Source organism: Muntiacus reevesi, chromosome 20, assembly GCF_963930625.1.
Source record: "Muntiacus reevesi chromosome 20, mMunRee1.1, whole genome shotgun sequence".
Classification (NCBI taxonomy): Eukaryota; Metazoa; Chordata; class Mammalia; order Artiodactyla; family Cervidae; genus Muntiacus; species Muntiacus reevesi.
This window is the reverse complement of record NC_089268.1, coordinates 29,596,623-29,617,695: the sequence shown is the minus strand read 5'-3', so window position 1 is coordinate 29,617,695 and position 21,073 is coordinate 29,596,623. Positions and strand designations below refer to the sequence as shown.

The 21,073-nt window shown below is 44.2% G+C and overlaps 2 protein-coding genes across 8 annotated transcripts in view; both read left to right on the top strand.

Moving 5' to 3' along the window:
• LOC136151408 (BOLA class I histocompatibility antigen, alpha chain BL3-7) overlaps nucleotides 1-21,073 on the top strand; it is a 154,218-nt gene that overhangs the window by 13,534 nt on the left and 119,611 nt on the right. The window lies entirely within an intron of this gene.
• LOC136151406 (heterogeneous nuclear ribonucleoprotein H-like) lies at nucleotides 5,284-7,324 on the top strand. The gene is given in 2 exon segments (XM_065912502.1): nucleotides 5,284-6,105; nucleotides 6,107-7,324. Coding segments are annotated over 2 exon segments (1,389 nt in total). The 5' UTR covers nucleotides 5,284-5,298; the 3' UTR covers nucleotides 6,689-7,324.

Sequence of the window (21,073 nt, the reverse complement as noted above, 5' to 3'; positions counted from 1 at the left end):
AGCCAAGGGTGACACTATGCTCAAATACATCTCTGCTCATCTCAGAACAGACCATCGCGAGCACACACTCCTGAGAATCCTGTTCTCCCGATCCGTATCAACTCACTGTGTGCAGTCGAACCCAAGTAACACGGGTCTCCCAGGAGGGAAGCAGGTGTGCGTCTCCCGGGACAGTGAGGCAGGGAGTTCCGGGGCTGCTAGGGTGGCCCCGCGGGGCTGCGTGAACTTCCCTGGTGTCAGATGGTAGAGAGACCACCCCTCAAGGCAGGATACTCGAGTTCCATCCCTGGGTTGGGAAGATCCCCTGGAGAAGGACATGGAAACCCACTCCAGTATTCTTGCCTGGAGAATCCCATGGACAGAGGAGACTGGAAGGCTACAGTCCATGGGGTTACAAAGAGTCAGACACAACTGAGCGACTAACACCTTAACGTTAGGGCGGCCCTGCAACAAGAGGTTGTCCAGGCATCCAGGTTCCCGTGACCTTTCCTCTCTGCTCTCCCTGGGACATTGCTCTTCTTGGCATGACCCGAGGAACCTAAGACCACGTTCATGGTTTGGGAGAAACCAGGGAAAGCAGGGAAGGAGCAAAAGTTACTTTCCTTGAAGATCAAAATTCAAAAATTTACATCTGCTCCATCACATTAGCCAGAAATTAACCATGAAGACAAATAGCCTCAGAAAGATTGGAGAATGAGTATATTTCAAATCTGGATGACTTTGTCTAGAAAAAAATTCTATTATTATGGAAGATGGAGAATTTTTCCTATAGTTAAATGCTTAAAATCAGAGTGGAGAATCATAGTATCAATACCTTAAACTGAACCACTTTTGTATTTTAAAAATAGAATAGTCTCAGAATATATTGCTAATTGATAACAAAGTTGCAGATAGAATATATGAAAAATACCTTACAAAATGGACTCTCTCTCTAGAAGACTGTCTAAACTGTAACACTTACCTTATCCAGGGAAGGAATGTGGAAAGATTTAGGATGGGATGGAGGAGGAAATTTACTTTTCACCGCAACCCTTTAAGTTTTATGAACTTTTTAGACTTTATGCATTTATTATTAGTCAGCTGAAGAAAACCCCACACTGATTTACCAATCATTTCTTATGTGGTCACTATATGTCAGGCTGGGTACTGGGTCTAAGTGAGTGACATACCAAGGGAATTACAGCAGGGTGGAATGACCTGTCAATGCAACATAGTCTATACTTAGTTGTTGGGAAACAGCTTCCAGGAGGGAGGGAACTGCTGGAGAAACTACTGTGTCAGGAGCGGCGCCCCGGCTGGGGACATGAAGAAAACAGAAGTCTCTGCTCTGGTGACCTAAACCTCTCACCCTGATGAGGGGCAGTTCCAGTCCGTGACTTCCCTGCCCCTGCTAATCTCTGTTGTCCTTGTGTGGGAGGTGAGCTGAGGGGTGGAGAGAGGACCTTGGCCCACGTGGTCCAAAACTTACTGTGACCCCATCGCCTCAGGGCTGGTGTGGGGGAGTCAGGTTGCTCTGGAGGGTCGGTGGTGACAAAGCAGGGAGGGCTGAGGCAATGAATTAGTAAAAGAGGTACAAATCTGCCTTCTGTCTGTGGAAAGCTCTTAAAGAGATGGGAGTACCAGACCACCTTATCTGTCTCCTGAGAAACCTGTATGCAGGTCAAAAAGCAACTATTAGAATGCTGTGTAGAACAACAGAGTGGCTCAGATTTGAGATAGTATGACAAGGTTACCACAGACCTTTCCACAGTTTGTTATGATCCACAGTCAAAGGCTTTAGTGTAGACGATTAAACAAAGGTAGATGTTTTTCTGAAATTCCTTTTTGTTTTCTCTGTGATCCAGCGAATGTTGGCAATTTGATGTCTGCTTCCTCTGCCTTTTCGAAACCCAGCTTGGACATCTGGAAGTTCTTGGTTCACATTATTCTGAGGCCTGGCATGCAAGATTTTAAACATGACCTTACTAGCGTGGGTTGTTATTCAGTTGCTCAGTCTGACTCTTTGTGAGTTGTCCTACTCTTTTCGACACCGTGGATTGCAGCACGCTAGGCTTCCCTGTCCATCACCATCTCCTGGAGCTTGTGCAAGCTCATATCCATTGAGTCAGTGATGCCATTCAACAGTCTTATCCTCTGTCATCCCCTTCTCCTCCTGACTTCAATGTTATCCAGAATCGGGGTCTTTTCTAATGAGTCGGCTCTTTGCATCAGGCAGCCAAAGTATTGGCGCTTCGGCCTCAGCATCAGTCCTTCCAATGAATATTCCGGATTGATTTCCTTTAGGACTGACTGGTTTGATGTCCTTACAGTCCAAGAGACATTCAAGATTCTTCTCCAACACCACAGTTTGAAAGCATCAATTCTTTGGCACTCAGCCTTCTTTATAGTCCAACTTCCACATCCCTACATGATAACTGGATAAACCATAGCTTTGACCAGATGGACCTTTGTTGGCAAAGTAATGTCTCTGCTTTTTAATATGCTATCTAGGTTGGTCATAGCTTTTCCTCAAAGGAGTAGACATCTTTTAATTTCATGGCTGCAGTCACCATCTGCAGTGAATTTGGAGCCCAAAGAAATAAATTCTGTCACTGTGTCTATTGTTTCCCCATCTATTTGTCATGAAGTGATGGGACCAGATGCTATGATTTAGTTTTTTGAATGTTGAGTTTTAAATCAGCTTTTTAACTCTTCTTTCACCTTCATCACGAGGTTCTTTAGTTTCTCTTCACTTTCTGCCATAAGGGTGGTGTCATCTGCATATCCGAGGTTATTGATATTTCTCCCTGCAATCTTGATTCCAGCTTGTGCTTCATCCAGCCTGGAATTTCACATGATGTACTCTGCATATAAGTTAAATAAGCAGGATGACAATATACAGCCTTGATTGTACTCCTTTCCTGATTTGGAATCAATTGTTGCTCCATGTCTAGTTCTAACTGTTGCTTTTTGGCCTGCATACAGGTTTTGCAGGAGGCAAGTAAGGTGGTCTGGTATGCCCATCTCTTTGAGAATTTTCCACAGTTTGTTGTGGTCCACAGTCAAACGCTTTAGTGTTGTCAATGAAAGAGAAGTACATGTTTATCTGAAATTCTCTTGCTTTTTCTATGATCCAATGGTTGCTGGCACTTTGACCTCTGGTTCCTCTGCCTTTTCCAATCCATCCTGAACATCTGCATGGGAGATGAGTGCAACTGTCTGATGGTTTGAACATTCTTTAGTACTACACTTCTTGGGAACTGGGGTGAGAATTGACCTCTTCCAGTCCTGTGGCCAAGGCTGGGTCTTCCAGATTTGCTGATATATTGAGTGCAACACTTTGAGAGCATCATCTTTTAGGGTTATGAACAGCTCTATTGGAATTCCATTGCATCCACTAGCTTTATTGACAGCAGTGCTTCCTAAGACCTGCTTGACTTCACACTCCAGAAGGTCTGGCTCTGCGTGACTGACCACATCATCTTGGATATCCAGTTCTTTTTTGTACAGTTCTTCCGTGTATTCTTTCCATCTCTTTTTGATCTCTTCTGCTTACACTAGGTCTCGACTATTTCTCTCTTTTATTGTGCCCATCTTTGGGGAAAATGTTCCCTTGATATTTCCAATTCTTTTGAAGAGATCTCTAGTCTTTCCCCTTCTGTTGTTTTCCTCTATTTTTAAGCATTGTTCATTGAAGAAGGCCTACTTGTCTCTCCTTGTTATCCTTTGGAATTCTGCATTTGGTTGGGTGCAACTTTCCCCTTTTCCCTTGCTTTTCACTTCTTTCTTCAACTATTTGTAAAGAATCCTCAGATAACCATTTGCCTTCTTGCTTTTCTTTTTCTTTGGGATGGTTCTGTTCACTGCTCCTGTACAGTATTACAGACCTCTGTCCCTAGTTCTTCAGGCACACTGTTTACTAGATCTAATCCCTTGAATCTATTCATCACCTCTACTACATATTTATAGGGGATTTGATTTAACTTATATCTGACTGGCCTAGTGGTTTTCCATGCTTTCTTTAGTTTAAGCCTGAATTTTGCTATAAGAAGTTGATTATCTGAGCCACAGTCAGCTCCAGGTCTTGTTTTTGTTGACTGTATACAGCTTCTCCATCTTCAACTACAAAGAATGTAATCGATTTGATTTCAGTACTGACCTTTTGGTGATGTCTATGGGCAACGTTGTCTCTTGTGTTGTTGAAAAGAAAGGTGTTTGCTATGACCAGTGAATTCTCTTGGTAGAATTCAGCTAGACTTTGCTCTGATTCATTTTGTACTCCAAGACCAAACCTGCCTCTTACCCCGGGTGACCCTTGACTTCCTACTTTTGCATTCCAATCCCCAATGATGAGTACATTTTTTTTTTTTTTTTTTTTTTGTGTTAGTTCTATGAGGTCTTCTAAGTCTTTATAGAACTGATCAACATCAGCTTCTTCAGCAACAGTAGGGCATAGACTTGGATTACCGTGATGTTGAATGACTTCCCTTGGAAACGAAACAAGATCATTCTGTACTTTTGAGGTTGCTCCCAATTACTGCATTTCAGACTCTTTTGTTGATGATAAGAACTACTCCATTACTTCTATGGGATTCTTGCCCACAGTAGTAGATATAATGGTCATTTGAATTATTTTTGCCCATTCCCGTCCATTTAAATTCACTGATTCCTAAGATGTTGATGTTTATTCTTACCATCTCCTGCTTGACCGTGTCTAATTTACCTTGATTCTTAGACCTGATATTTCAGGTTCCTATGCAATACTGTTCTTTGCAGCATCAGATTTTATTTTCATCCCCTGACACACCCACAACTGAACATCACTTCTGCTTTGGCCCAGCCACTTCATTCTTTCCAGGGCTTTTAGTTCTCCCATCTTCCCCTGTAGTATATTGGGCACCTTCCAACCTGGGGGACTCATCTTTCATTGTCATACCTTTTTGTCTTTTAATACAGTTCATGAGGTTCTCATGGCAAGTATACTGGTGTGGTTTGCCGTTCCCTCCTCCAGTGGATCACGTTCTGTCAGAACTCTCCACAGTGACCCATCCTTCTTGGGTGGCCCTATGCAGCATGGTTCATACTTCACTTCAAGCCCCTTTGCCACAACAAGTGCTACGGCTCATGTTAAATGAAGCATTGATGCCTGAACCATCATGGCAATTGTACAGAAAGTCATGAAAAACTCAGAGAAGTAGACATGCTGGTATAAAAACAAAACTGGGATTTCGTCTCTGCCGCGCCGAAGTTGTGTGAGCAGGTCTGACTGCCATCCCCTGTCTTGCAGTCTGATTCCACGCCAGCACCAACTAAGAGACGATGATGCTGGGCACAGAAGGCGGTGAGGGGTTCGTGGTGAAGGTCCGGGGCTTGCCTTGGTCTTGCTCTGCAGACCAAGTGCAGCGGTTTTTTTCCGACTGCAAAATTCAAAATGGGGCTCAAGGTATTCGTTTCATCTACACCAGAGAAGGCAGACCGAGTGGCGAGGCTTTTGTTGAACTTGAATCAGAAGATGAAGTCAAATTGGCCCTGAAAAAAGACAGAGAAACTATGGGACAGAGATATGTTGAAGTATTCAAGTCAAACAAGGCTGAAATGGATTGGGTGTTGAAGCATACTGGTCCAAATAGTCCTGACACGGCCAATGATGGCTTTGTACGGCTTAGAGGACTCCCCTTTGGATGTAGCAAGGAAGAAATTGTTCAGTTCTTCTCAGGGTTGGAAATCGTGCCAAATGGGATAACATTGCCAGTGGACTTCCAGGGGAGGAGTACGGGGGAGGCCTTCGTGCAGTTTGCTTCACAGGAAATAGCTGAAAAGGCTCTAAAGAAACACAAGGAAAGAATAGGGCACAGGTATATCGAAATCTTTAAGAGCAGTCGAGCTGAAGTTAGAACTCACTATGATCCACCACGAAAACTTATGGCCATGCAGCAACCAGGTCCCTATGACAGCCCTGGGGCTGGCAGAGGGTATAACAGCATTGGAAGAGGAGCTGGCTTTGAAAGGATGAGGTGTGGTGCTTATGGTGGAGGTTATGGAGGCTATGATGATTATAATGGTTATAATGATGGCTATGGATTTGGGTCAAATAGATTTGGAAGAGACCTCAATTACTGTTTTTTCAGGAATGTCAGATCATAGATACGGGGATGGTGGCTCTACTTTCCAGAGCACAACAGGACACTGTGTACACATGCGGGGATTACCTTACAGAGCTACTGAGAATGACATTTATAATTTTTTTTCACCACTCAACCCTGTGAGAGTACATATTGAAATTGGTCCTGATGGCAGAGTAACTGGTGAAGCAGATGTCGAGTTTGCAACTCATGAAGATGCTGTGGCAGCTATGTCAAAAGACAAAGCAAATATGCAACACAGATATGTAGAACTCTTCTTGAATTCTACAGCAGGAGCAAGCGGTGGTGCTTACGAACACAGATATGTAGAACTCTTCTTGAATTCTACAGCAGGAGCAAGCGGTGGTGCTTACGCAAACCAGTCCAGTTATGGTGGCCCGGCCAGCCAGCAGCTGAGTGGTGGTTATGGAGCCAGCTATGGTGGCCAGAGCAGCATGAGTGGATATGGCAGCCAAGGAGCAGTGAACAGCAGCTACTACAGTAGCGGGAGCCGAACGTCTGTGGGCGTGAACGGAATGGGAGGGATGTCTGGCATGTCCAGTATGAGTGGTGGATGGGGGATGTGATCGATCCTGATCGCTGACCTTGGTCAATGTTTTTTAAAAGAAAAACTTAAGTTTTAACAGTTTTGCAATACAAGCTTGTGATTTATGCTTACTCTCAGTGGAAATCAGGATTGTTTTAAAGACTTAAGGTTCAGTATTTTTGAACACACATTCATCTAGGATGCAACAACTAGGTTGGGTAAACTATTACTGTTAAATAATTTTCAGCTTTTCTCAAGTTAGTTCTATTGTAGGATGTACTTAAGCAGTAACTGTATTTAGGTTAAAGCAGTTGAATTATGTTAAATGTTGCTCTTACATTACATTGAACACTGTCTGGATGCATGTTGAAAGACATTCTTTTTTGTAAAACTCAATATAGGAGCTGTGTCTACAATTAAAAGTGAAACATTTGGCATGTTTGTTAATTCTAGTTTCATTTAATAACCTCTGGCACGTAAGTTTAAGCTTTTTTTTTTTTTAAGTTAATGGGGGAAATTTGACACGCAATACCAATACTTTAGGATTTTGGTCTTGGTGTTTGTATGAAATTCTGAGGCCTTGAGTTAAATTTTTCATTGTATTGTGATTTTCCTTTTAGGTGTATTGCGCAAAGTGAAACTTGTCAAATAAATCTTCCTTTTAGAAACTGCAAAAAAAAAAAAAAAACTGGAAAAAAAAAAAAAAAACCCAGGTATATATTTCCAAAAGGAAAGTATTCATCAGGCAATAGGGAATGAACAAGTGAGTAGTATTAACCTCACCGTCCTGTGCAGGCAGAGCTGATCTAGGAGATAACACTGCAGCAGCAGCGGGGATAACAGGATCCCAGAAAGCAGGGGAAGAGGTGACTGCAAGGCAGGAACAAGGACCAAATTTTTCAGTTAACCAACAATGTCAGGATGGAAGCAGGATATTCTAACTGTAAGGGGTTTATGGAAATGGTTAATAGATCGTCATGTTTCTAGAGGCAAGGTAGATGGACAGGCAGCAAGAGTGTTGCTTAGTATTATATTAATAGATCAAAAATGAATGAGTTGAAGGCTAAAGCCAGCTGCCTAATAGAAATTTACCATCCCTTATCTAGTTTCCAGACTTGAGCCAATTCTCACACCCAGAACTCACTTGCTGAAGAGAACCTAAGTACCCTGAGGACATACCCTGCAGTATGGAGCAGTTGTGGTCAACAGTAATTCCCCACATCATTCCATGTGGATCAATGACCATTGTTCTTATTTCATTCACTGATGAAAGGGAATACCTAGATCCTTTTAGGTCTGTGGATACAAGTCAGATTTGACCCTGACACCTGCCTACAATTACGAATCCCCAGTATAAGTGAGGCATATGGGGTGTGCATCCCTTCTTAGGGCCACATATATCTCACGGCTTCTCTGTATCTATACATCCTCTTGGCAATTTATCCACCTAGAGTCACTGGTATAGACATATTTGGAGTTGGCAAGAACCAGCATGTTGATTTTTGTGTGGGTCTGTGTGTGTGGAGTAAAAAACTTCTGGTAAGAAAGGTTTAGTGGAAGACCCTGAAGAAGCCTTCAAAGCTCAGCCAAGACAGAATATTAAAAGCAATATTGTGTCCTGAGGATAATGAAAGAAGTTAATGTCATCTTCAAAGACTTCAAGGATGCAAGCGTGATGATCACATCATATCCAGTTAATTCACCACTATGGTTCTTACAGAAACTGGCACGATAGTTGCCAGTGATAATGAGACAACTGTAAATCTCAACCTGGCTACTTTCTTTTCATTTCCTACCTTTATGTTTCTACCTACAAAGTTCTCTCTTTTAATTCCAAATAACCTGAAAGATTGCACTAGTATTTTTGGAACATAATTTTGATCTGGATACGTGTGGAGTGAGTCCCAAAATCTTGGACTTGAACTCTCTGCTTATTTCAGTCTCTGCATTCTTACCCTTAGTTCTGTGAGAAGCCATGTGGTCAGATGATCCCAGTGTTATCCTGTGGTTGGCAGATCTAAGGTTTCCCCAGTGTTCCCTCCTCTGGTAGCCATGCCCCTGTGTAATACTCACTTTTGGAACATCAGCTCGACTACTGACTCTCTGGTAACAATTAGGAGATTAATAAATGTACATTTTGGGATCACAGGGAAAAAAGCTATGAGGGACCCGTGGATGCACATTATTTTCTTTCCCCCACATGCCTCACTTATGCTGGGGATTCAGCTGTCTCAGAACTGGCTGTCCAGGCCAGACTGGGGAAGCAGAGATTCCAGAAGGAGGATACGTGACCCGCATTCCTTCTCTCCCTGAGAAGCTGCCCCTCTAGTTCTCAGCCTCCCCAGGCCCGGCCCTCAGACAGGAGGACGAGGAGGAAGAGACCACCAGCAAATTCTCCTCCTGTCTGGAATGTGAAGGAAATTGTCTGTAAAGAGGACAAGAAGGAAAGTGAAGAGACAAACACCCCAAACGGATACCTGGTGACCCTATCCCTTCCCGGTCAGACCCCACGGCTGGGAGATGAGGAGGGTGACATCTCCAGTCACCCCGTGTCGCCCCCCACCCCCAACCCAGCTCTCCCTTCCTCCCGCTCATAGTAATGTCCCAGGAGCCAAGGGTGACACTATGCTCAAATACATCTCTGCTCATCTCAGAACAGACCACCGCGAGCACACACTCCTGAGAATCCTGTTCTCCCGATATGTATAACTCACTGTGTGCAGTCGAACCCAAGTAACACAGGTCTCCCAGGAGGGAAGCAGGTGTGTGTCTCCCTGGACAGTGAGGCAGGGAGTTCCGGGGCTGCTAGGGTGGCCCCGCGGGGCTGCGTGAACTTCCCTGGTGTCAGATGGTAGAGAGACCACCCCTCGAGGCAGGATACTCGAGTTCCATCCCTGGGTTGGGAAGATCCCCTGGAGAAGGACATGGAAACCCACTCCAGTATTCTTGCCTGGAGAATCCCATGGACAGAGGAGACTGGAAGGCTACAGTCCATGGGGTTACAAAGAGTCAGACACAACTGAGCGACTAACACCTTAACGTTAGGGCGGCCCTGCAACAAGAGGTTGTCCAGGCATCCAGGTTCCCGTGACCTTTCCTCTCTGCTCTCCCTGGGACATTGCTCTTCTTGGCATGACCCGAGGAACCTAAGACCACGTTCATGGTTTGGGAGAATCCAGGGAAAGCAGGGAAGGAGGAAAAGTTTCTTCCCTTGAAGATCAAAATTCAAAAATTTACATCTGCTCCATCATATTTGTCAGAAATTAACCACGAAGACTAGTAGCCTCATAAAGATTGTAGAATGAGTATAGTTTAAATCTGGATGACTTTGTCTAGACAAAAATTCTCTTATTATGGAAGATGGGGGATTTTTCCTATACTTAAATGTTTAAATCAGCAGTGGAGAATCATATTATCAATATCTTAAACTGAACCACTTTTGTATTTTAAAAATAGAATAGTCTCAGAATATATTGCTAATTGATAACAAAGTTGTAGATAGACTGTACGAAAAATACCTTACAAAATGGACTCTCTCTCTAGAAGACTGTCTAAACTGTAACACTTACCTTATCCAGGGAAGGAATGTGGAAAGATTTTGGATGGGACGGAGGAGGAAATTTACTTTTCACTGCAACCCTTTATGTCATATGAACTTTTTAGACTTTATGCATGTATTAGTCAGCTGAAGAAAACCCCACACTGATTTACCAATCATTTCTTATGTGGTCACTATATGTCAGGCTGGGTACTGGGTCTCAGTGAGTGCCACACCAAGGGAATCACAGCGGGGTAGAATGACCTGTCAGTGCAACATAGTCTATACTTAGTTGTTGGGAAACAGCTTCCAGGAGGGAGGGAACTGCTGGAGAACCTACTGTGTGCCAGGAGCAGCGCCCCCTGCTGGGGACATGAAGAAACCTGGGGTCTATGCTCTAGTGACCTAAACCTCTCACCCTGATGAGGGGCAGTGCCAGTGCATGACTTCCCTGACCCCTGCTAATCTCTGTTGTCCTTGTGTGGGAAGTGAGCTGAGGGGTGGAGAGAGGACCTTGGCCCACGTGGTCCAACCTTACTGTGACCCCCCCGCCTCAGGGCTGGTGTGGGGGGGTCGGTGTGCTCAGGAGGGTCGGTGGTGACAAAGCAGGGAGGGCTGAGGCAAGGCCGTGCTGAGCGTCATCGACTCCAGAGACAAAGACGCCAGAACTGACGGTTTGTCTGTAACCAGCCCGATGCCAGGACAGTCCTGTGGGCAGCAGGTGATGGGATCCAGCACAGGTAAGCCAGGACCAGGAAAGGAGGGGAGCCTCTGTGTGACCTTCTCCTCCAGGTAAGAGCCTCTTCAGAGACGCTCCTCACCTTCTTCTTCTTCTGTCCGTGGTGCTGGTGGGCGGAAGGGGCAGTTTCTAATACTCTAATGTTTCACAGGTTTTAACTCTTGTGATTAGATGAGTTTGCCGCCAATTCACCGTTTTGGACTTTATTGAGGCTTTCTGTGTTGTATATCGTGAATTTCTGGACAGTTCCAAACATTCAAACTGAAGCTACATTCTCTCTGTCCTTGGAATAGAATTTGATATACGTCCAAGAGGTTTTCTTAGTAATTACGTTATTTAGGTATTTTGTATTGATGCTGATTTTTTTATTTTGATATGTCATAGGCTAGAAAAAAGTCACCCAAAGTTTCCTCTAAGCAACGAGTTTCTGTCCATTTTTCTTCTATCGTCATAGTGAGAATACACTATGGGCAAGAATTTATTGCTAAAAGGAAACTATATAAACTTAATATATATTATATATATATATATATATATATATATATATATATATATATATATATATATATATATATATATTAGATCTTTCCAGTGACACTAGCAGTAAAGAACCCACCTGGCAATGTAGAAGACATAGAGACACAGGGTTGATCCCTGGGTAGGGAAGTGTCTTCCTCCCTGGAGGAGGGCATGTGAACCCACTCCAGTATTCTTGCCTGGAGAATCCTACGGACAGAAGAGCCTGGCAGGCTACTGTAGATCGGGTGGCAAAGAGTAACAGGACTGAAGCGACTTTGCATGCACGCATATTGCTTTTTATATTTTGATGTTTTATCCCTGTATAATCCTTAAGGTGAGTTCCATCTTAATTGATGATTATAATCTTTAGTACCATAAAATACCCTCTCTTTCATTAATAATTTTTTTGCCCTGAATCTAATCCTGTTTGATAATAAGATCAAAATCTCAGACTTTTTGCATTTTGGATTTAGTTTATATATCTGCCCAGCTATACCTTAATTTTAAATTTAATGCTTTTAAAAATGTGTATTTAAAGCTTAATTTTAGTTTGTCTAGTTCATAGCCTCAGGTAATTTCTTTAGAGCTTGTAGTATCAGTAGCATGTTTCAAAGACCTTCAAAGGAGGAAAATGGCTTACTTTCTTTTTGAATACTGTTCATAAATGACACATTGCTGGGTAGAGAATCCTTGGATCATGACCCTTTCTTCAGAACTCTATGTTCTACTCTTTGACTGTGACCTTGAAACTGACCACTTGGAAAACCATCTTTTCCTCTCTGCGTCTTTGGTCTATTGTTAGTGCTCATGTGCATGTGCAGGTGGTGATGGTGGGAAATCATACCTTTCTCTCAGGAGTTCTCACTGTGACGTCATTATCTCCAGGTAACCCGGAAGAAGTTCTGGGTTGAAAAGCCAATCAGTCCTGCAATCAAAAACTGACCAGAAAATTTTCAGATATACTTCTTTCTTCAGAGAAAGGACTCAGAGAATTCAATCATAAAGAAGGGGATTCTCAAACTAGAAACCTTCTTTCTTTCTCTATAATGTGTCCTTAGGTTCTGAGCGTGGCTGTGACTTCTCAGAGTTTCTTGCTCCTGTGTGTGTCATTCACACCAGGCAGGGACGCTGAGGAAGGAATCTAAGTCCAAACCACATGATAGTCTAAGAATGGAACCCAGACTAAAATAGAGTCACAGTCAGAGGTCTCCAGATGGTAAAAAGGTATTTCATATCTAACAGTGAGGTAAAAAGAACTTTGGGAGAGTATCTCAAAACATTGAGGGTACGAGTGTGGCATTTCCTCAAAAAATTAAAATATAATTATCATATGGTAGCATTCCCACTCTCCAAAGAATTAAAAGCAGAATCTCAAAGAGGTCTTTGCACTCTCATGTTCATAGCAGCATTATTCACCACAGATGGGATGTAGGACCAACCCAAACACCCACCGATGGATGAATGGAGAAACAGAATGTGGCATATGCAGACGATAGAATACTATTCATCCTAAAAAAGGAAGGAAATTGTGCCACGTACTATATCATGGATGAACCTCGAGGACATTAGGGTAAGTGAAATAAGCCAGTCACAAAGAGACAAGTAATATATGATTCCATGTACATGAGGTCTCTCAAGTAGTCAAATCCATAGGAACAGAAAGTAGATCAGTGGTTGCCAGGGTTTGAGAGGAGGGGGAAATGAGGTGCTGCTGTTTAATGGGTATAGATTTCAGTTTTTAAACATAGAAAAGTTCTGGAAATCAACTGCATGGTTATTTAAATATACTTAACATTAATGATTAATGATTAACTGACTCATTGGAAAAGACCCTGATGCTGGGAAGATTGAAGGCAGGAGGAGAAGGGGATGAGAGAGGGCGAGATGGCTTGACCACATCACCAACTCGAAGGCCATGAGTTTGAGCATTTTCGGGAATTGGACAAGGAAGGCTGGTGTACTGCAGTCCATGAGATTGCAAGGAGTCGGACATGACTGAGCGACTGAACTGAACTGACTGAACATTAATTTACATTTAAAAATAGTAAAGATGGTAAATGTCATTTTTTTAACCACAATGAAAATTTTTTTAACATCTTAAAGAATCCCAAGAGAATGAATCTCAAAGAAGTATCTTTGAGAGTGGAGAGAAACAGTGTGGTTTAGGACGTAGTTTAACAACAAGTGGGATGCCCAACTGTTGCTGCTGCTAAGTCGCTTTAGTCGTGTCTGACTCTGTGCGACCCCACAGACAGCAGCCCACCAGGCTCCTCTGTCCCTGGAATTCTCCAGGCAAGAATAGTGCAGTGGGTTGCCATTTCTTTTTCCAGATATGCCCAAAGGTACTCTTTAATGAAGCACCAGGTGGGTTCAGCACTTGTTGGTATATATACTTACAAGAACCAATTTAGACTGCACAGGTCTGAGCATCTCCTGAATTGTTTTCTCTATTTCACTTGAAGTTTCATGGTGCCCTGTCATCATCTAAAGTTATATGAGCCCACAGAAGAGAACTTGACCTAGAAGCTGTGGTGTTAAAATTGCTTATTGTTGGGAATTCCCTGGTGGTCCAGTGGGTAGGACTCCACGCTTTCACTGCCATCGGCCTGCATTCAATCCCTGGTCTTCCCGCAAGCCAAGCAGTGTGACTCAAGAAAAAAAAAAAAACAAGATAGAATTGCACATTGTCCTTTTGTTCTTTTACTCTAGGAAAATTGATGAGGGATCTGGAATATAAGAAAAGTGATTATCTGGAGGGGATAGTGGCTGAAGTTTGCAACTTTCCTGTGAAGGTCCATTATTCACAGGTGAGCACTTCTTAAAGAGGAAGGTCTTTGTGTGACTAATATATCCAAATTCTTTATCCTGATTTCAAAACCATAAAACTTTCCCCAGATTTGCCCAGTTATAGTGATCCCAGGCCTTATCAGTTTCCCTCTCAAGTCTCATTGCACTGCCTGAGGCCTTGAATTTTGTGTTTATACTTTCTAGATATGGTTGTTAACAGTCTGTACACAAGGTCTGTTTTGGCCCCCTGAGGAGTCTCCCACCATTGTCATAAAGGCCCGGAACCAATGGGACAAATCTCATTGGGTATCTTTTGTGATGCCACACCTTTGTCTCCTCGTCCCCACAGTGAGGATCATCCTGGATTCCCACACAGCCAGTGGCTACCTCTCAGTGTCTCCAAATGGGAAGAGTATGATGTTCACTGGCTTGCGGATGAACAAATACCAGTGTGGTCAGCACTTTGATCCGGAGCCCGGGGTGCTGGGCAGTAAGGGCTTCACATGGAGCAAAGTGTACTGGGAAGTGAAAGTGGACAGAATCTGCTGGGAAGCAGAGGAGGAAGAAGAAGCAATGAGATTCAGGGCTGGAAGTAGAGGCGTGTTTGGCAGTAGAGATCTTGGTGGAAATACAGGCATCACTGGTGGGTATCATTCCCCTGGATATAGAGAGGAGAATGAGGAGTCGGAGGGGGAATGGTCTCAGGAACATGGAATATGGCCAAAATTCTGCCTGGTGGGGGTGGCAAGAGAGTCAGTGGTGAGAAGGGGATATCTCAACTTCACCCCCGAGGAGGGGTTCTGGACTCTGCAGCTGTCCTCAGCTGGGGTGTCTATATGCACCAGCCCTGAGCCCTTCCAGATCCTGTCCTACTGCCCCCAGCAGATTGGAGTTGCTCTGGATTATGATGGTGGGAAGGTAACTTTTACCAATGCCAGAACTCAAGAGATCATCTATGAATTCTCATCTGCCTTCACTGGGAGAATTTTCCCTTTCCTGTGGCTTAACTGCAGGAGGTCCAAACTTACGCTGAGACCCTGAGAGAAGACCGCTTGGGCACAGCCCCAGGCTTTTTCACTTATCCTTTGTTACTTTTCATCATTCCCAGCTCTCTGCCTCAGCTCAATCATCCCGCTAGGTTTCTGAAAGCACTCAGATGACTAGAGCCTTACGGCAGAGTTAGGAGTCTCTTGTCTTCACTACTTTGTCTCTGTAATGAAGACAGTAATAGTTGATCTTCTTTCTCTAAGGGGAATGGCTGGAGGGTCTTAAAAGTACTTATTAAAATGTGTGTAAACTATTATTTAATCACTTCTGTTGCCTTTGATTTGGTTCTTCATCTGCTCCTGAGATAAATGTATGAGAACGAGTGACTGTACCTAGAATTTCAGCCCCTGCCACAAACAGTAATTGATGACAACATCCATACCGATATTTCTAAAGAACCTTTTCTGTCCCATAATTCCTCCTGTCATCCTTCTTTTTTTTTTTTTTTTTTTTTTCCTGTCATCCTTCTAAGCAGCTGAGGAAACAGCAAATATTTGGCAATTCGTACCTGTTTCACATTTGATATGCTATGAGATTTGAGATAGCTGGTGTGAGAATTCCTTTATCTGCTGTGTTCTGATAATTTTCGCAATAGGAAGGGGTGAGGGGAAGCCATGTGAGGTTCAGGTGTATGTGAGTTTTTGGAAATCACTTGGTTCTGAAGTAAATTTTATATTAACTGTGTTTTGAGATAATACAAATAGATACTTAGCTTAATATTAAATTAGCAGTCTTACCTATAAGCAGCAGAAAATAAATTTGGCTAATTTTAGAAAACAAGAAAATTGTTCAACATCACTGGGGCGTGTGGACTGCAAAGAGAGAGGGATACCTGTGCCTGCCTGCTTGCAAATTCTGTAGATGGGTCCACATGACCCCCACATGGCTGGTAACTGCAGTGAGAAGGGGAGGAGGTGAAGGAGTCAGCGGGGCTTGAGAGGATCATAGGGATTGTCAGCATATAAACAGAATACATGCATGAGTCCAAGCGAGTGGAGAGTGGATATGATCTGGTTGGGAACAGAGGGTGAAGAAGTAATTATTATAGGTGGGAGTGGAGCCAGAGGCGTGTTTGGCAATAGCTATCCCGGTGAATTCACAGACCCAGCTGACGAGTATAGTTCTCCTGGATAGAGAAATGAGATGAAGAGCTGAGAAGGGAATGGGCTCAGGAAATTAGTGGATGGGAACAGCCCCTAGTTCTTCATATAACTAACTCCTAAATCAAAATCTGGCAGGTGCAGAGTATAGGATGCCTGTCTGTGCCCTAGCAACAACAGCAAAAGATTAGGGAAGTGTGTCTCCACCTTCTGTAATAAGACATGGTCTCATCAAGACTCATGGAATCCAGCATTCTCAAGGCATGGGAGCAGAGGCTAGGTGTCAAAGAACTTCCCATACTAAACTCCTGGGCTCAAGAGGTGGGAAATTTGCTCTGATAGCTCAGTTGTTTAAGAATGTTTTGTTGAGGGACTTCCTTGGAGGTACAGTGGGTAGGAATCCCCCTGCCAATGCAGGGAACATTTCTTATGACCCCTGATCTGGAAAGATTCCGCATGCCACAGAGCACCTGATCCCGTGTGCTGTGACTGCTGAAGCCCTGGGCCCAGAGCCTGCGCTCTGCAGCAAGAGACGCCGTGGCAACGAGAGGCCTGTGCTCTGCAACTGGAGAGTAGCCCTCCAGCTCTCTGAAAGTGGAGAAAGCCCACGTGCAGCAAAGAAGACGCACCTGAAAGGTAAAAATCAATTTTTTTAAAAAACCTTTATCTCTGAAGAGAGATTGCTTTCCCCTGCCAGAGCAAGCCTTTGATACACAAACTTACCAACCCAGAGCCCTCCCTCCCCTGCCTGGCCTTTGGACCCCAGGAGGCAACATTCCTCTGCCTCTGTGACCTTGGGGCTTCCCTGGGGCTCAGTCAGTAAAGAATCCACCTGCAATGGAGGAGGCCACCCCCAGTGCAAAGGACCACCTGCAGCCAACATTACCCAAAATTTATTCACCTTTTTTAAAGTTTATTTATTTTTATCTTTTATTTTGCCTATACTGGGTCTTCACTGAGGTATTGGGGCTTTCACCAGTTGCAGAGCACGGGCTCTAGAGTGTATGGGCTCAGGAGTTGCCCTGTAGGATGTGGGATCCTAGTTCCCCAACAGAGACTGAACTCATGTCCCCTGTCATTGGAAGGTAGATTAGTAACCACTGCTCTACCAGGGAAGCCCCTATTTTTTCACTTTGATGACATTTGCTCTGAGGTAAAACTTAGCAGAAATAGGGGCTATTTCACCAAACAGCAATAGCATTTCTTGTATTCTTCACCATCATTCAGTTGCAGAATAGAAAAGCAAGTTTCACTGAAAAATATCCAGGTTGTAGTACTAAAAATTATTAAGTTGCTACAGTCACCATTCTTAAGTCCACATTTTAGAATATCTGATAGGATCAATTGGGAAGAACACATAAAGTCCTTCTGCTACATTCTAAAGTACCATGTCCCAAGGAAAATAATTTTTCTGAGTTGACTTAGATTCTTTTTTTATGGAATTCCATTTTCACTCTGAGAATGAAGAACAGGAAAACCGATAGTTTACATTTAGTTATTTTGGCATAATGAATGGGAGCTTCTCCCTTCTAGAATATCAACTGACATTATTTTCTGCCAATGATAAAATGCAAGCTCTCAAGAGAATATTAATCTTGACAGCTTTCCAGTACCGACACACTTTTCCAGTGTCAACTGTGGTGATATTAACAAATGTGATTGTTTGATAATCTTAAATGTTAACACTTTAAAATCTATACAGCTTGGTGAAACAATACACTACTTAAAAACTCACACATTAGTACAATAGTCACTCAATGTACAGGACAGACCTTGGATTCCTGTGCAAGAGATTTGGAAATATTCAGTGATAGTTATGGGTTCTCACTGAAAAATAACCTTTAAGAAGCTACCACTTTCTAGTTTTAGTGTTGTATCAAAGTGGGAACCACAATTATCTGAAAACTTTATTCAACATACTTCCATTACCTATTTTTCTGAGGCGGGATTTTTTCATATACTCAATCAAAAAGATTAAACACAGAGGCAGAGATATGCAAAGTCTTCAGTCTTCTAATGAGACATACAAGAAAAGAATGAAAACTTTTGAAAGAATGTAAACTCTAGAAAGATCACTTCTCACTATACTGTTCTATTTTGAAAATAGTGATTTTCCATAAAAATATTTTTTCATGTAATGGGTTATTAAATATAATAGCTGAATCAATAGATTTCTGTTTCTATTTCTAATACAGTAAATGTTCACAGATATATCACACATAAATGGTATTGTCTTTGAAGTCCCAGGTCCTAACCCCATAGACAGATTCTGAAACCAAGTTTTCTAAACTGCTGACTTACTCAGCCCCTGGGCCAGGACTCTAGGAGACTATAACACGGTTCTCCAGGAAGGAGTAGCAGCGTCAGGGCAAAGTCCCAGGTCTCAAGCAAGCCGATCAGAATCTTAGGCCAGAAGGTGATGTCTGGGGGCGGGGAGGAAAGTATCCAGTGGGGGGGGGGGGTTCCCCACCTCGCTGGAGTTTCACTTTCTGTCCTCTCAAACTGTCGGGCCTTTCTGCCTGGATACTCAAGACGAGTTCCCAGTTCTCACTCTCCAATCGGAGCCCGTTCTTGGTTATAGGGTCTCTACAGACCAGCCTGCACTGATTTTCTCCTCGGACTCGGATGGTAGGGGTTTTAGGAACTCAAGCATTCCTCTGCTCTAAGAGTCCCTGCCTCTGACCCCCACCCCCAAGAAAGGCGGATTTACCCCACCCCACCCCCACCCCATCCCCACCCCCGAAAGACCCCACACCTACCTCGGCTAAGAAGAGCCTGCAGTGCTTTTGTTTCATTCCTGCCCTCCTTCCCCGGCCCCGTATTTTGTTGCAGAATCGGCAGATTCTGCGCAGCTGGAGGCCTGGCTCAGCTGCGGCCTGTGGGGCCCTGGGCAGCCTCCATCTCTGGGATCCCTGACCCCAAACCCTGGGTCATCCTCAGAGCCAGAAGTTAGGTTTGAAAGTGGTGGGATCAGCCTTGAGAGATTCAGATATCAGGTCTCTGTCTATGAGGTCCATGAAGGGGATGAAGAGGCAGGAGGCTGGAGTCCTGGGCTCTTAGGACTCAGAGCAGAAGAGTACTCTTTGAGGCTTCAAAGGGTGGAAGGTGTGTGATGCCTGGAGAGGAAGGGTACCCCCTTTGGTGTCCTTGAGTGTACGTCTAGGGAGGCGGAAGGTCGTTTTCCTGCCTCTGGAAAATGTTAGGTGGACTCCTGGCCCAGACTCATGCCTGGTCTCCTTGTCACCCTTGTGGCCTCCAGGCTCCCCTCCAGGTCCTGTCCTTTGATCTCCAGGAACCACCTTCATAGCCGCCAGCTGCGCAGGTCTTTTTCCCAAGCTGTTGGGCCAGTCTTTCTGACACAGTGTTCCCCGATGTTTTAGCAAATAAGTGGACAATGTCCCAGTACCCCTGACTGTGAGCTGAGGATGGGTCATTCCTTCCTTTAGTCTCCCTGCCCCACCCCCTCGCCCAGTATCATGTATGGGGGTGTGTGGATAGGGGACTGAGTTGGGGGTATTTCTCTGGAAGAGAGGAATTCCTTCAATCTCCTTCGCTCTCTCCCTTTCTCTTTTCCCTTCTTCCACCTGTACTTGAGTCACACCATACCTGTAAGGATGTGAGAGTTGGACTATAAAGAAAGTTAAGTGCTGAAGAATTGATGCTTTGGAACTGTGGTGTTGGAGAAGACTCTTGAGAGTCTCCTGGACAGCAAGGAGATCCAACCAGTCAATCCTAAAGGAAATCAGTCCTGAATATTCATTGGAAGGATTGATGCTGAAGCTGAAACTCCAATACTTTGACCACCTGATGCGAACAACTGACTCATTGGAAAAGACCCTGATGCTGGGCAAGATTGAAGGTGGGAGGAGAAGGGGATGACAGAGGATGAGATTTATGGATGGCATCACTGACTCAATGGACATGAGTTTGAGTAAACTCCGGCAGTTGGTGATGAACAGGGAGGCCTAGCGTGCTGCAGTCCATGAGTTTGCAAAGAGTCGGACACGACTGAGTGACTGAACTGAACTGATGCATGTAATTTCAGAAAAATACCAAAAACATAAGTATAGTTTACCAGCAAAATATAGAGCTGACACCTGTGTGTTTATCTGCTGCTGCTGCTAAGTCGCTTCAGTCATGTCCGACTCTGTGTAACCCCATAGACGGCAGCCCACCAGGCTCCTCTGTCCCTGGGATTCTCCAGGCAAGAATACTGGAGTGGGTTGCCATTTCCTTCTGCAACACATGCATGCATGCATGCTAAGTCGCTTCAGTTGTTTCCAACTCGACCCTATGGACAGCAGCCCAAGAGTCTCCTCTGTCCACAGGATTCTCTAGGCAAGAACACTGGAGTGGGTTGCCATTTTCTCGTCCAGTGTGTTTATCATCCGGGTGGAAAACAGAGCCTCTCCCAGCGCCCAGGCCAGAAGCCCCTGTGCCCCTCCCCACACAGACCCTGCCTCCCTGTGCTCTGGTCCACTCAATGACCCTCCCACACCCTCTCCTCTCGGGTTCCTCTCCCTCCACACCCAAGGCCTCCATCCCATAATGTCATGTTTCCTGCCTCTCCGCACTTCTCCAGGAGCCTCCCCACCTTTACAGGCACTTTGGGATCTCCTCCCCCTCCCCTTCCTCCCCTCTTCTACCGCATCCTAGGAATGGAGGTTCCAGAGCTGATTCCCCGGAGGGAGAGTC